The 15,128-nt window shown below is 44.9% G+C and overlaps 2 protein-coding genes across 7 annotated transcripts in view; one reads left to right on the top strand and one right to left on the bottom strand.

The window, feature by feature from the left end:
* Positions 1–15,128, top strand: part of LDAH (lipid droplet associated hydrolase) — a 154,095-nt gene that overhangs the window by 30,371 nt on the left and 108,596 nt on the right. For 4 of the 6 annotated variants that reach the window (XM_033936414.1, XM_033936412.1, XM_033936415.1 and 1 more), the window contains exon 3: positions 3,263–3,397. The exons of 1 other annotated variant lie outside the window; for it this stretch is intronic. In XM_033936414.1, coding sequence (XP_033792305.1) covers positions 3,263–3,397 — 135 coding nt within the window. Of the gene's footprint in view, positions 1–1,456; positions 1,553–3,262; positions 3,398–15,128 lie in introns of those variants that run through there. One more of the 6 variants, XM_033936418.1, reaches the window with a different exon arrangement.
* The window catches only part of GDF7 (growth differentiation factor 7), a 201,138-nt gene continuing 187,771 nt past the window's right edge, over positions 1,762–15,128 (bottom strand). The window contains exon 3 of the mRNA XM_033936411.1: positions 1,762–1,964. The gene's annotated coding sequence lies outside the window, so the exon portion shown is untranslated. The remainder of the gene's footprint in view (positions 1,965–15,128) is intronic.

Here is a 15,128-nt window from a genome sequence, read left to right as displayed (position 1 = left end):
TGGAAATGTCCAGTTAGCTTCTTTTTGTAATCCGCCTAGAACTGCAAGGTACAGGCGGAATAGAAGTCACTAATGTAATGTAATGTAAATTGGGAGGTATGGTATGTTAATATCTTTACATTAAATAAATAGTGTATTTGTCTTGTGCCAGTTTTTTTTTCTTTGTTCTTAATTACTTTGAAAGCAATGAAAAAGAATAATTACAAAGAAACAATATAGAAAATGTCACAAAAGCGAAAAACAAAATAATAATCTCTGAATTCCACAATAAACGGGGGCAGGGGTGGAGGTGGTGATACTCAGGGCTCCTTTTACAAAGGTGTGTTAGCGGTTTTAGCGCATGCACTGGCCGCTACTGCCTCCTTTTAAGCAGGCGGTAGTTTTTCGGCTAGCGCACGGTAATTTTGTGCGTGCGCTAAAACCGCTAGCGCACCTTAGTAAAAGGAGCCCTCAGTTTCAGGAACAGGAGTGCTTTCCAAGCAGCACCTTATATACTCGTATATTGTAATGCTGCTGTAATAACATAGGTAGAAAATGTCAGCTATATCTTCCTACTGTCTTAGTTGAGAGGGTTCGTAGAACCCATATTTAATACCTTCATAAATTAAAATACATTTACAAGGAAACTGTATCATACAAAATGTTCCTAAGGCTAAAGGCTCAGGGATGCATAAGAAGAATATTTTTTCTGACGTGCATCTCACAGCAGGGGTTATCAGTTATCCAAACTCATGAATCCATATTCCTCATTCCTAACATACAGTTTCAGAACAAACTCATTATCCTGAGGAAATGTAAAAGCCATCAACATAGTAACTTGATGGATATCCCTGGTAATGGAACTGCCAAGGAGATCCTGGATATATATCAAAGAGTTCTACAGTAAAACCTTGGATTGCAAGTGTTTTGCAAGACAATCAAAACATTTGATTAAATTTTAACTTGATATACAAGCAAGGTCTTGCAATACAAATACATACAGTATTTACACATCACAACTGAGCCGATGGTTCTTCTCTCTCTGTAGTGACTGTTCTAAACAAGCAAGGTCTTGCAATATCAGTACATACAGTATTTTGTATTAAAGTTTTTGGATTGTGGAGTTTCCATTCTTTCTTATGGGGAAATTTGCTTTGATATACGAGTGCTTTGGATAACAAGCATGCTTCTGGAACAAATTATGTTCGCAAACCAAGGTTTTACTGTACATTGAATACTATTGGTATACAAGACTTTTTATTGTCAAAATCTTGATCATCCTGATGAGTTCGCTGCTGGCTTTCTTTAAATCTTTTTTGCACTGATGCTTATTTCTATCCCTTGGATGCATTGATTTAGGATCCCTGGCAATTTTAATATATGATCATGCAAATTATATTCATTCATTAGCAATTGAGTAAAAGTGAAAACTTTTGTCTGCTTCTATTGATCTTATCTCTATTCTTTCTCCAAAGCACACCTCCAAAAGTGTCTACTTTTTAGAGAAGGAAGTTTTAAAAGAAAAATAAAAAAACCAACCCAAGCCCTGTTTGTTTCTGAAGGGCATTCACAGGTATCATGTGCTATCTTAAATATAGCAGAAAACCTGACAAGTTTGATATAAGCATGCCGTACTTTATCTTTTCTTCAAACTGGTGTTGAAGGCATGAGAATAACCTGGCAAGTACTTTTAATGTTGACAGAGAGCATGCATCAAAGCAAATGGTATTTTTTTTTTCTTTTTTAATTAACAAAGAGAATAGACATTGTAAGAAACTGGATATTGGAAATGTCCTGTTAGATGAGAAGTATCTGTTTTGTCAACAGAATGTCTTGACAGTAAACAGCTTAATGCATTGAATTTCAGAGTGGAAATAGAGTACAGGATTATTTCTCATTGATTAGGTACAGTGCTGCAGTTTCTTTCATGTTCTGTACTGATGAGATCATGTAGCATGTCTTTATTGTCAGTGAAAAGTAGTATACTGCAGAAAAAAACAAAGGAATTTTGGAATATTGGAAAAGAACCTTTATAACAAGTTATATATTTCTTAAAATAAAAATTTACTATGGGTGTAGCATAATACAAATTTGGGCCAAACCTCATATTTGGATGGTAAATATTAGTATATATACCGCATTTTCACATATATAGGCCGCGGCGAGTTATTAATCTAAGGCAGCCATGTTGGGCAAGGACACAGTATCCCACACTTACACCTCACAGTTGGAGGGGTTGATGATAAGACATATCTCAGGCTCTGCACCCAGCCCCCTCCCTGCCAGTCACTGCACACAGCCCCCTTTCCTCACTACCTCCCTCCCTCACTTCCATGTTCTGTACCCTTCCCCCCCCCTGCCCTCTGTATCATACTTCTGCCGCTGGAATCCCTGGTGGTCCAGATATGTAGCGGGCAGGAGTGAGCCCCGCGTTCTTGCCCAGTCGGTTGGTCGCTACCGTGAGTTCTGAGTTCAGCCGCTGAGCGGTACCGAGCAGGAGCACTTTGGCACTGCTACTCGGTGCTGAATGGCTTCTGCAAATTCTCGCTTGGTACCAGTCAGCAGCTGAAACCAGAACTCGCGGCAGTGACCAACCAGGTTAGCAGCTCCTGCCCACTATACCTCTAAACCACCAGGGATTCCAGTGGCAGAGGTACGATGGACAGGGTATGGAGGGGGGACAGGGTGCAGAACTTGGCGGCCCAGCAGAGGCCTACAAAAGTCTGGGAAGGTAGCAGGTGGGCACTGGTCCGAAAATAAACCGGGACACCAATTTTGGACCAATATTTTGGCCCCTAAATCCCGGTTTATATTCAAGGTAGATGCCACCAAATTAGTCTAGTGATATAGTGGCTCCTATGTTTAGGACGCTTTGCAATGCCTAAGTTTGCTTAGGCGCCCCTAGGCACGATTCTTTAAATGGTTCCTAGCGGTTGATTAGCAACTATGCCATGCACCTACAATGTACCATTTATAGAATCTGACCCTTAGTGCATCCTTAACTTGGGAACTCGTAACACCACTTAATAGGATGTGGTAAGTGTGGTCACACTCTAATGCTAACATTAGTGCATGACTATTAATAAAATACATTGAAAAAAGCCCTTTTGACAGATGCTCTAGAAATGGGCTTGGCAAACGGGAAAAGCCCATGTAAGAGCATGCTGAGCCCATTTCTTAGCACAGCTTAGTAAAAGGCCTCAAAAAGTATTGCATTTTCCCAGTTTATTGTATATTGTCACTACACCATTTTTGATGATTATTTTTTGATTTGGTTTGGCAGGTAATCCTGGAATAGTTGGATTCTACAGGACATTCATGCAGGCCTTGTTCTATGGGTTAAATCAACAGTACCCAGTTTGGGCTGTAAGCCAAGCTGGACATTGTGTACCGCCAAAAGGCATGAGCATGACTGAAGGTACTATACTTTGTAGATTACAATAAGACAAAGAAGGAGGATTCTGTATTTATTTATTTAAAACATTTATAATCCGCTTTTCTCCAAAGCGACCCACAACTTAACCTACATAGTTTTAAACATATCCATTTTAAAAGAACCACATACAAGCAGATGGACATTAGGGATCAGAATTACTAACAATACATTGCAACATGTAGGCGCCAGGAACCTGTGTAAATTACCAGAATACCAGCATATATGTGTGGTTCTGAGCTCTCTGGGGACAATGGGATAGAAAATGAATTAAATACATACATAAATTAATAAAAGCCAGTATTCTAGCTATATTGTCTAATATAAACTGGCACCTAAGGGGGGAAATTGTCAATATAGGTAATGTTAAGATAGGATATTTTACTGTTAATCTGGGTTATTAGTAACTAGGTCTCACTGTCCAAAATTGAATCTGCGCTAAAATAACACAAGTTGCAGTAAAATAACCCATCTTAACAGTGGCCCATGTTGATAACCTCCACTCTAAATATGATAGTATGTACTTTGAAGGTGGTCATACCCACAGGCTGAGTTTGGGCGGACTAGGATTTTTATGCAGAGTTATAGTATTCTATAATTTATGTACTGTAGATAACTTACGAGCATTTTCAACAATTTAGGCTCAATCAATAACACCAGCACCAGGGTTGCCATAAGTGCTTCTGCTAAACACATGTATATATATCTGGTTATGCTACTATAAGGAGAAGTAGACGGTGCCTCTTTATAGAATTGTCCTATGAAGGGGCACTACTTTAAACGCTGGTTATTGTATACAATACAGTGCATTTTTTTATTTGTGTACTGCTAATACCTCTTCCAAGTTCACAGCGGTTCACAAACAAACCAAGGTGCTTGGAAAAACAGCCCTAACTGTTCAATAAGGCTCACAATCTAACTAAAGCACCTGAATAAACAATTGCTTACTTGCTAATAAAATAAAAGAAGACCAAATAAATTCAATAATTAAAAGATTATTAATAAAGGAAAAAAAAAAAGAAACAAAAGAATACTAAGGGCTTCTTTTACTAAGGTGCGCTAGGGTTTTAGCGCGTGCTAAACCCGCGCTATGTGTCTAGAACTAATGCTAGCTCAATGCTGGCGTTAAGGTCTAGTGCGCGCGTTAAGGTCCTAACGCACCTTTGTAAAAGGAGCCCTAAATAAAGCATATAAAATAATACTAAGGTATCCTTTAAAACAAAAATAAGAAACAAAAATAAAAAATGAACATGTCCACGACTAGCTAGAATTCCAACAGCCTGATCCAAAAAGAAGTTATTATAAGAATAATGGATCATCCTCACACAGCTGGAAGCTGGTATCTATTTTAACACTTAAAGAAAAGCAGACACCTACATTTATTTTTGGAATGCTAGTACAAATGGCTGAAATTGTGCATATATCTATCTCAAACAGAGAATGAGGTCCACACCAAAATGATATAGTCCGGTATATATATACATGCAGTGTGGGACCACCACCAGTCTTAGTATCTGTATTGGCTTACTATGAAGTTATATCAATATCTTATCATGCAAAAGAAGGAAAAAAGAAAAGGATCTGGGTGTCATCGTAGACAATACGATGAAACCTTCTGCCCAATGTGTGGTGGCGGCCAAGAAAGCAAACAGGATGCTAGGAATGATTAAAAAAGGGATGGTTAACAAGACTAAAAATGTTATAATGTCCCTGTATCGCTCCATGGTACAACCTCATCTGGAGTATTGCATTCAATTCTGGTCTCCTTATCTCAAGAAAGATATAGTGGCGCTAAAAAAGGTTCAAAGAAGAGCGACCAAGATGATAAAGGGGATGGAATTCCTCTCATATGAGGAAAGACTAAAACAGTTCGGGCTCTTCAGCTTGAAAAAGAGACTGCTGAGGGGAGATATGATTGAAGTCTACAAAATCCTGAGTGGAGTAGAATGGGAACAAGTGAATCGATTTTTCATTCCGTCAAAAATTGCAAAGACTAGGGGACACTCGAAGTTAGAGGACATTTTTTTTTCACTCAGATAATAGTTGAGCTCTGGAACACATTGCCAGATGTTGTGGTAAGAGTGGATAGCATAGCTGGTTTTAAGAAAGGTTTGGACATGTTCCTGGAGGAAAAGTCCATAGTCTGTTATTGAGAAAGACATGGGGGAAGCCACTGCCTACCCTGGATCGGTAGCATGGAATATTGCTACTCCTTGGGTTTTGGCCAGGTACTAGTGACCTGGATTGGCCTCCGTGAGAACGGGCTACTGGGCTTGATGAACCATTGGTCTGTCCCAGTAAGGCTATTCTTATGTTCTAAAGATCTCAGTAAATGGGACAGACTGCATCGATAAATATCATTCTGCAGTGCTGTATAACCCAAATTCAATCTAATCATAGGTCAAAAACCTCCAAAAAATAATAAATGCCTTCACTCAATACAAAAAAAAACCAATTATAAAACAGCACTTATCTTAGAAATCCCTATGGAGCAGCTCTGTTTCACATACGGCTTCTTCAGGGGAAAAGGTGCTGTTTGTTATCCATCATTAGTGCAGGCACTTTTACAAAACTCCCTGAGCTGTGTATTCAAAATGGCCACAGGACAGTTTAAAGACACTGATTAGAGGTGGAGACCAATCAGAAACTTAAACGTCAATATTCATTATTAAAACATCTTACCAAAAAACTGACCATTGAATACTGACATTTAATTCATTCCATTGTAAAGAATTTAGTCGGTCTATCCACCTTTGTTCTAATTGAATCAGCTTTCTGTCCTGGTTACCTCTAAATTGTAAATCTCCTGGAAATGTCCATTTATCTGTTTGTAATCCTATAATTTCCTAAATTGTAATTTTCCTGGAAATGTCCAGTTAGCTTCTTTTTGTAATCTGCCTAGAACTGCAAGGTACGGGCGGAATAGAAGTCACTCATGTAATGTAATGTATCTCAGGGAGCAGGAATGTGATGGCTAAATACTTGTTCCCAACATATAGAATTTACTCTCAAATTTTCTAAAGAAACTATTAGTTTTCTAGATGTGGAAGTAGTTATACAACATGGAGCCGACGGTCCAGCCACTGCTAACAGGCAGCGAGGGCAGAGCAGGAGACAGGAAAGAGGCGCTGGGAGTCTCAGCAGCAGCGTGCTGAGACTCGGGGAACCAGCGAAGGCGAGCGGCAAACCTTAGATCGAGTCGGGGTAGGCGAGAGTAGCTCCGCCCACCCCCACCGCGTCAGCAGTAGGCGCCCGGGCCCCCCTCCTTAAAAGGAGGCGAGCCGACGGTCCAGCCACTGCTAACAGGCAGCGAGGGCAGAGCAGGAGACAGGAAAGAGGCGCTGGGAGTCTCAGCAGCAACGTGCTGAGACTCGGGGAACCAGCGAAGGCGAGCGGCAAACCTTAGATCGAGTCGGGGTAGGCGAGAGTAGCTCCGCCCACCCCCACCGCGTCAGCAGTAGGCGCCCGGGCCCCCCTCCTTAAAAGGAGGCGAGCCGACGGTCCAGCCACTGCTAACAGGCAGCGAGGGCAGAGCAGGAGACAGGAAAGAGGCGCTGGGAGTCTCAGCAGCAGCGTGCTGAGACTCGGGGAACCAGCGAAGGCGAGCGGCAAACCTTAGATCGAGTCGGGGTAGGCGAGAGTAGCTCCGCCCACCCCCACCGCTTCAGCAGTAGGCGCCCGGGCCCCCCTCCTTAAAAGGAGGCGAGCTGACGGTCCAGCCACTGCTAACAGGCAGCGAGAGCAGAGCAGGAGACAGGAAAGAGGCACTGGGAGTCTCAGCAGCAGCGTGCTGAGACTCGGGGAACCAGCGAAGGCGAGCGGCAAACCTTAGATCGAGTCGGGGTAGGCGAGAGTAGCTCCGCCCACCCCCACCGCATCAGCAGTAGGCGCCCGGGCCCCCCTCCTTAAAAGGAGGCGAGCCGACGGTCCAGCCACTGCTAACAGGCAGCGAGGGCAGAGCAGGAGACAGGAAAGAGGCGCTGGCAGTCTCAGCAGCAGCGTGCTGAGACTCGGGGAACCAGCGAAGGCGAGCGGCAAACCTTAGATCGAGTCGGGGTAGGCGAGAGTAGCTCCGCCCACCCACACCGCGTCAGCAGTAGGCGCCCGGGCCCCCCTCCTTAAAAGGAGGCGAGCCGACGGTCCAGCCACTGCTAACAGGCAGCGAGGGCAGAGCAGGAGACAGGAAAGAGGCGCTGGGAGTCTCAGCAGCAGCGTGCTGAGACTCGGGGAACCAGCGAAGGCGAGCGGCAAACCTTAGATCGAGTCGGGGTAGGCGAGAGTAGCTCCGCCCACCCCCACCGCGTCAGCAGTAGGCGCCCGGGCCCCCCTCCTTAAAAGGAGGCGAGCCGACGGTCCAGCCACTGCTAACAGGCAGCGAGGGCAGAGCAGGAGACAGGAAAGAGGCGCTGGGAGTCTCAGCAGCAGCGTGCTGAGACTCGGGGAATCAGCGAAGGCGAGCGGCAAACCTTAGATCGAGTCGGGGTAGGCGAGAGTAGCTCCGCCCACCCCCACCGCGTTAGCAGTAGGCGCCCGGGCCCCCCTCCTTAAAAGGAGGCGAGCCAACGGCGCGCAGCCGTTCGGCGCGCGGCGAAGGCGAGCGGCAAAGGCGCTCGCCTTAGCGAGTGCGCCTTTGCGAAGGGCCTTGAGAAGGGCCCCTAATATGCCGAATCCATACTCTAAACTCTTTATAACTTTAAAAAAAAAAAATAAAAATTTTAATAACACATTTCCTTCACACTCTAAACTCTCCTTCACACATTTCCTTCACACTCTCTATTCTCTCTCCAACTCCCTATTCTCATTACTTTTCTATTTTACACCTAATCTCTCTACCTTTGGATATGGCAGGGAGGACGCGGAGTACCAAGACTACCATCCAGTTCATCACGCCAACGTCCGGCGGGATCCAGGGGATGGTGCAGAAGGAGGAGGGTGGCACTGGACGGTGGGCAGAGGTTGCTGTGCAGACCGAGACCGCCCCCCCAAACCACGCTACAGTTTCTACTCAGACAGAGGAGATGGAGCAGCTGAACAAGGACATCCTACAGGAACTATGGAGCCTCAGGGAGGAGGTGCAGCGCTTAAGGAGCATCAGGGAGGACGAGGCCTTCATCGACGGAGCCATTAAGGAGGTTTCCCATTTGGCAGAGCTGACCCACGATAGATCCATCCTCGAGACATCCAAGTCTCCAGTTATAAATTCCACGATCGGGGTGCAAGAAATGATAGGGGATGCCGGTCCCTGGCAGCTGGTAACCTCCTCCACGGGAAAACGGAGAAAACCCTCCCCCTTTTCTCACTTCCCTTTTCTTCTTTTTGTCCCAAACAGGGTAGCTCACCACAACTCAGCCTGAAAAACAGATACCACGTCTTACAGGACATTACTACCGAGGAGGTAGCGGAAGAGGCTCGGGAAGATACCCTGCGCACAACTTGGACTCCAAAGCACGCTGATCAGCCTCCCCGGAAGGAGCGCAGAGTGGTAGTCATTGGGGACTCCATGCTGCGAGGAACCGAGGGTCCAATTTGCAGACCAGATTTGCTGTCATGGGAGGTCTGCTGTCTCCCTGGAGCCAGGATTCGTGACGTCACCACCTGTCTCGATAAACTACTAAAACCTAATGACCATTTCCCTATGCTTCTTATCCATGTAGGTACAAACGACACTGCAAGGAACACCTCAGAGAACATACCCGATGACTTCAGAGCCCTGGGTAGGAAGCTGAAGCAAACAGGTGCACAGGTGGTCTTCTCATCCATCCTCCCAGTTAGAGACAGAGGAAGAGCCAGGGAAGAACGCATCCAACGTACCAACGAGTGGCTTCGCAACTGGTGCATAGAGATGAACTTTGGATTCCTGGACCATGGAAAGACACTCCAGGGACTGCAGGGACCGGACGGACTTCACCTGACCAGAAGAGGTAAAAACGTACTTGGACACCGTCTAGCCCGCCTACTTCGCAGGGTTTTAAACTAGGTAAGTTGGGGGAAGGTATCCACTCACATTCCAGAGCAGTAAGGAATCATCCGGTGGAGGCGAGACACAACCACCCTTCTGAATCCAAGGTAAGCACCCATAATACGCATGACAGCCCTAGCAAACACAAGGGATGGAGGGCCATGTATGTCAATGCACACAGTTTAGGCAATAAAATTCTGCAATTGGAGACCGAGATAGTGAATGCCGACCTAGATGTGGTTGCGATATCCGAGACCTGGTTCACGGACTCTCATGGGTGGGATATGGCCATACCGGGTTACAATTTACTTCGTCGAGACAGAGAGGGCAGGTTAGGCGGAGGGGTAGCGCTATACATTAAAGAAGGCATCAAAACTACCAGAATCACGGACGTTAAGTACACCGGGGAATCCCTCTGGGTGAACCTGGCCAGAGGGAGAGAAAAATGCCTGTATCTTGGTGTGGTATATAGACCTCCAAGACAACCAGAAGACAAAGACACGGAACTAATCGAAGACATAGAAAATATCGCTCTACGGGGGGACGTTGTACTAATGGGAGACTTCAATATGCCGGACGTAGACTGGAGCACACCTTCAGCAACAACCAGCGGCAGCAAGAGGCTATTAGCCTCCATAAGAGGAGCACGCCTCAATCAAATGGTAATGGAGCCCACTAGGGCCCAAACGATCCTTGACCTAGTACTCACCAATGGGGAAAGCGTCTCAGAAGTCTTCGTGGGAGATAAGCTAGCCTCCAGCGATCATAACATGGTATGGTTCCACCTGAGGAAAGGTTTCCATAGATCAAACACTAAAACAAAGGTACTCAACTTCCGAGGAACAGACTTTGCACGCATGGGAGTCTTCGTCCATCAGGCGCTCCAGGTCCAAACTGAGACAGGGAATGTGGAGGATATGTGGTCATCCCTGAAATCTGTCATACACGAGGCAACCGGCCGTTACATAAAATCATCACACAAACGGCGAAGAAAAGACAAACCCCAGTGGTTCACCGCAGAGATCTCACGTCTCGTTAAGGAGAAGAAAAACACATTTGCTTCCTTCAAACGCACGGGGAAAAGCGAAGATCAACTGCTACACAGGATCAAGTCCACAGAGGTCAAAACGGCAGTCAGGGAGGCCAAACTTCGAGTGGAAGAAACTCTAGCAAACAACATTAAGAAAGGGGACAAATCCTTTTTCCGGTATATCAGTGACAGGAAAAAAAACACAGACAGGAAAAAAAACACAGGAGGAGTGTGTGGCGCAGTGGTTGGATCTACAGCCTCAGCACCCTGGGGTTGTGGGTTTAAACCCCGCGCTGCTCCTTGTGACCCTGGGCAAGTCACTTAATCCTCCGTAGCTCCAGGTACGTTAGATAGATTGTGAGCCCACCGGGACAGAGAGGGAAGATGCTTGAGTACCTGATTGTAAAAACCGCTTAGATAACCTTGATAGGCGGTATATAAAATCCTAATAAACTTGAAACTTGAGACGGGATAGTACGCCTGAAAAAAACGGACGGGAATTACGCAGAATCGGATCCCGAAAAGGCCGAACTACTAAACGAATACTTCTGCTCGGTCTTCACCTGCGAGGCACCAGGGTCCGGCCCTCAATTGAAGCCACAGTCAAATACAAAAGACCCGTTTCGGAATTTTAAATTCACACCCAGCGGAGTTTACCTTGAGCTAACAAAACTCAAGGTGGACAAAGCCATGGGACCGGACAATCTGCACCCCAGAGTGCTCAGGGAGTTAGGTGATGTCCTGGCAGAACCGTTAGCCGTGCTCTTCAATCTCTCACTGAGTACAGGGACAGTCCCCTTGGACTGGAAAACAGCTAACGTCGTTCCTCTACACAAAAAGGATTGCAGGACAGAGGCTGCAAATTACAGACCGGTGAGTCTGACATCGATAGTATGCAAACTCATGGAAACACTGATCAAACGCCAATTGGACACGGTCTTGGACGAAGGGAATCTACGGGACCCCAATCAACATGGATTCACCAAGGGTAGGTCCTGCCAATCATACCTCATCAGCTTCTTTGACTGGGTAACAAAAAGACTGGACGAAGGAGATTCACTAGACATAGTGTACCTGGACTTCAGTAAAGCTTTTGACAGCGTCCCACACCGCAGACTGTTAAACAAGATGAAATCGATGGGGTTAGGAGAGACTCTGACGGCATGGGTCAATGATTGGCTGAGTGGCAGACTTCAGAGGGTGATGGTTAACGGTACTTTCTCTGAGACATCGGAGGTGACCAGCGGGGTGCCGCAGGGCTCGGTCTTGGGTCCACTCCTCTTCAACATATTCATAGGAGATCTGACTCAAGGGCTTCAAGGTAAAGTAACATTATTCGCCGACGACGCCAAACTATGTAATATGGTAAGCGAGGACAATCTACAAGATATTATGGCGCAGGACCTGCGTACATTGGAATGCTGGTCCTCAACCTGGCAGCTGGGCTTCAATGCTGGAAAGTGTAAGGTCATGCACCTGGGTAGCAGAAACCCATGCAGAACTTATACCTTGAACGGGGAGACCTTGACCAGCACTTCAGCAGAACGAGATTTAGGAGTAATCATTAGTGCAGACATGAAATCTGCCAATCAGGTGGAGAAGGCTTCCTCAAGGGCAAGACAGATGCTGGGTTGCATCCGTAGAAGTTTCGTCAGCAGAAAGCCTGCAGTCATAATGCCATTATACAGGACCATGGTGAGACCTCATCTGGAATACTGTGTGCAATTCTGGAGGCCACATTATCGCAAAGACATGCAGAGGGTCGAGTCGGTCCAAAGGATGGCCACCAGAATGGTCTCAGGGCTTAAAAGTCTCTCGTACGAAGCAAGACTAAACAATTTGCAGCTCTACACTCTCGAGGAACGCAGGGAGAGGGGAGACATGATTGAGACGTTTAAATACGTCACCGGACGTATAGAAGTGGAAGATAACATTTTCCTTCTCAGAGGCCCCTCAACCACAAGGGGGCACCCGCTCAAACTCAAGGGCGGAAAATTTCACGGCGACACCAGGAAGTATTTCTTCACGGAGCGAGTGATTGATCAATGGAACAAACTTCCAGTACAGGTAATCGAGGCCAGCAGCGTGCCAGATTTTAAGAATAAATGGGACGCCCATGTGGGATCCCTAAGTGGGTCAGGGTAAAACATTGTATAATATTAAGGGGAGGGTCTATAGAGTGGGCAGACTTGATGGGCCTTGGCCCTTTTCTGCCGTCATCTTTCTATGTTTCATCTTTCTTTCTATTTGTATTCTGATTTGTTTGGTGTGTCTGTCAGGCATGGCATATTACTTCTCTCAACTCTCTTAAGGCTAAAATGGCTTACCTAGTTAATTTTAAGGTGCTTAATCAGAAAAAAAACAACTCTTTTATAAATAAAAGCTGAAGTGCAAGATCTGAAACTGGGTTACGAACATAAGAAGTTTCCTCCGCTGGGTCAGACCAGGGGTCCATCACACCCAGCAGTCCGCTCCCGCGGCGGCCCATCAGGTCCGTGACCTGTAAGTGATCCTTTGGCTAAAACCTTACAATCCTCATTATTCTTCTATCTATATCCTTTTATGAACCAATCTCTACCTCTGTCTATATCCCTCAATCCCCGTATCCTTCAGGAACTTGTCCAATCCCTCTTTGAATCCCCTTAATGTACTCTGTCCTATCACAGCTTCCGGAAGCGCATTCCAGGTGTCCACCACCCTCTGAGTGAAGAAAAATTTCCTAGCATTGGTTCTAAACCTCTCCCCTTTCAATTTCTCCGAGTGCCCCCAATAGGCTGAAGAATCTGTCCCTTTCCACCTTCTCTATGCCTTTCATGATCTTGTAAGTCTCTATCATGTCTCCTCTGAGTCTCCGCTTTTCCAGGGTGAAGAGCCCCAGCCTTTCTAGCCTCTCAGCATATGAAAGGTTTTCCATACCTTTTATCATTCTTGTCGCTCTTCTCTGAACCCTCTCAAGTATCTCCATGTCCTTCTTTAGGTACGGCGACCAATATTGGACACAGATGCGGTCGCACCATCGTGCGATACAGCGGCATGATGACTTCCTTCGTTCTGGTTGTAATACCCTTCTTAATAATACCCAACATTCTGTTTGCTTTCTTGGAGGCTGCTGCGCATTGTGCCGTTGACTTCATTGTTATGTCGACCAGCACACCCAAGTCTTTTTCAAGGTTACTGCCCTCTAGTACTAATCCCTCCATTTGGTAGCTGAACATCAGGTTCTTTTTCCCTATATGCATGACCTTGCATTTCCCTACATTGAAGCTCATCTGCCATTTATTTGCCCACTCCTCCAGTTTGTTCAGGTCCCTTTGTAGGACCTCACATTCTTCCGCAGTTCTAACCCTGCTAAGTCACATAAACCAAAGTTTGTTTTTAATAACATGTATTGATATGAGTGTAGCCACTATTATCTGAACTAGCTCCTTAGACTGTAGAATCATCGTCAGACTGTGCTGCCGTTTTTATGCCGTGTAATCTTTAGCTGAAATTCAGTTTCTTGTTTCCTCTATTTCGCTTGTATTTACAGCACATATATGCATTTTGGTTGACAAGTTACCTAAGTGTAATTTCTTAACCCCCTCTTTTACTAAGGTGTACTACATGTTTTAGCGCGCGCTAAACATTATAAGTCTATGGACGCATTAGCGTTCAGCGCGCACTAAAATGGCTTGGGAATGCATGTCTTTTCGGTTTTATATTGTAAGTGCAGTAAATTTTACTCACCAAAACTGAAAACACATTTAAATGTTCCCAATAGAATCATCACCACACACAAGTAACTAGTTGGATTCAAAATCCTCAAATCAGTTTGTGTTAAGTGATCACCTGGGTGTTTCTGTCCATATATATAATGGGACTGATTCACTAAGGGTCCCCCCTCCCTTCTCCTCCATCAGCTCTTGGCCTATGGGAAAAGACCTTGATGAATCAAGCTAAAAGAGTAAAAGTAAACACTGAAAAGATCGTCATAAGCAGTTTATTTTTATAATGGCCTACAGCTTAGTTTAATATGTTGACTTTGTGGAAGGTTCCACATTACTGACTGCTGTGAATTCCAGTCACAATTTTCTTGATAAGTTATCTTACATCTTGCAGAGTAATATGTCAGGCACTGAGAAAATTTTGTTTTAAGTGCAGATTAGTGCTTCCTAAGAAAGGGTTTTTAAGACATTACAGCTCAGTGCTTTGGCTGTCAAAACAGACTACCGATTGTGCATAGATGTCAATACATTGGTGTGGTTTTGTTTTTCTATAAGTGTTAATAAAAATAATATAATCCATAACTTATGTTCTGCAACTGCATGTACTGTTAGTAGAGTGAGGCATGGAAAGGTAAAGATTATGCTCCAAGAACACAATTTGAAGATAATATTGTAATAGCCTGCCATATGTGGCAAATATGTGCATAAATTATGTTAGTTTACTAAGAGAAAAAGTTGTGCGCTGTGCTGTAAAGTTGTTACATTGTGTGCATTGTTGATATTCTGCTATCCAAAAAAGGGCAATTCACCAGGCATTAAAGGATTTTGTTTCACCAGTTAACACAATATGCTCTACATTTTCAGTGTGAAAATAAATAAGAATAAGAAACTAAAAAGTCCTGATTGTATGAGCCTTCACCCCTCCTGACTCACTATTTGGTGGAACCCATTTTTGTAGCAATAGTAGTCATGAGTTTTTGTAGAATACCAACTTTACCCAGTGGGATTGTGTAGTTCTTGCAC

The sequence above is a fragment of the Geotrypetes seraphini genome, chromosome 3 (assembly GCF_902459505.1).
Source record: "Geotrypetes seraphini chromosome 3, aGeoSer1.1, whole genome shotgun sequence".
In the NCBI taxonomy this organism is placed as follows: domain Eukaryota; kingdom Metazoa; phylum Chordata; class Amphibia; order Gymnophiona; family Dermophiidae; genus Geotrypetes; species Geotrypetes seraphini.
Note: the sequence above shows the minus strand (reverse complement) of the source record. Positions and strands in the feature narration are given on the sequence as shown.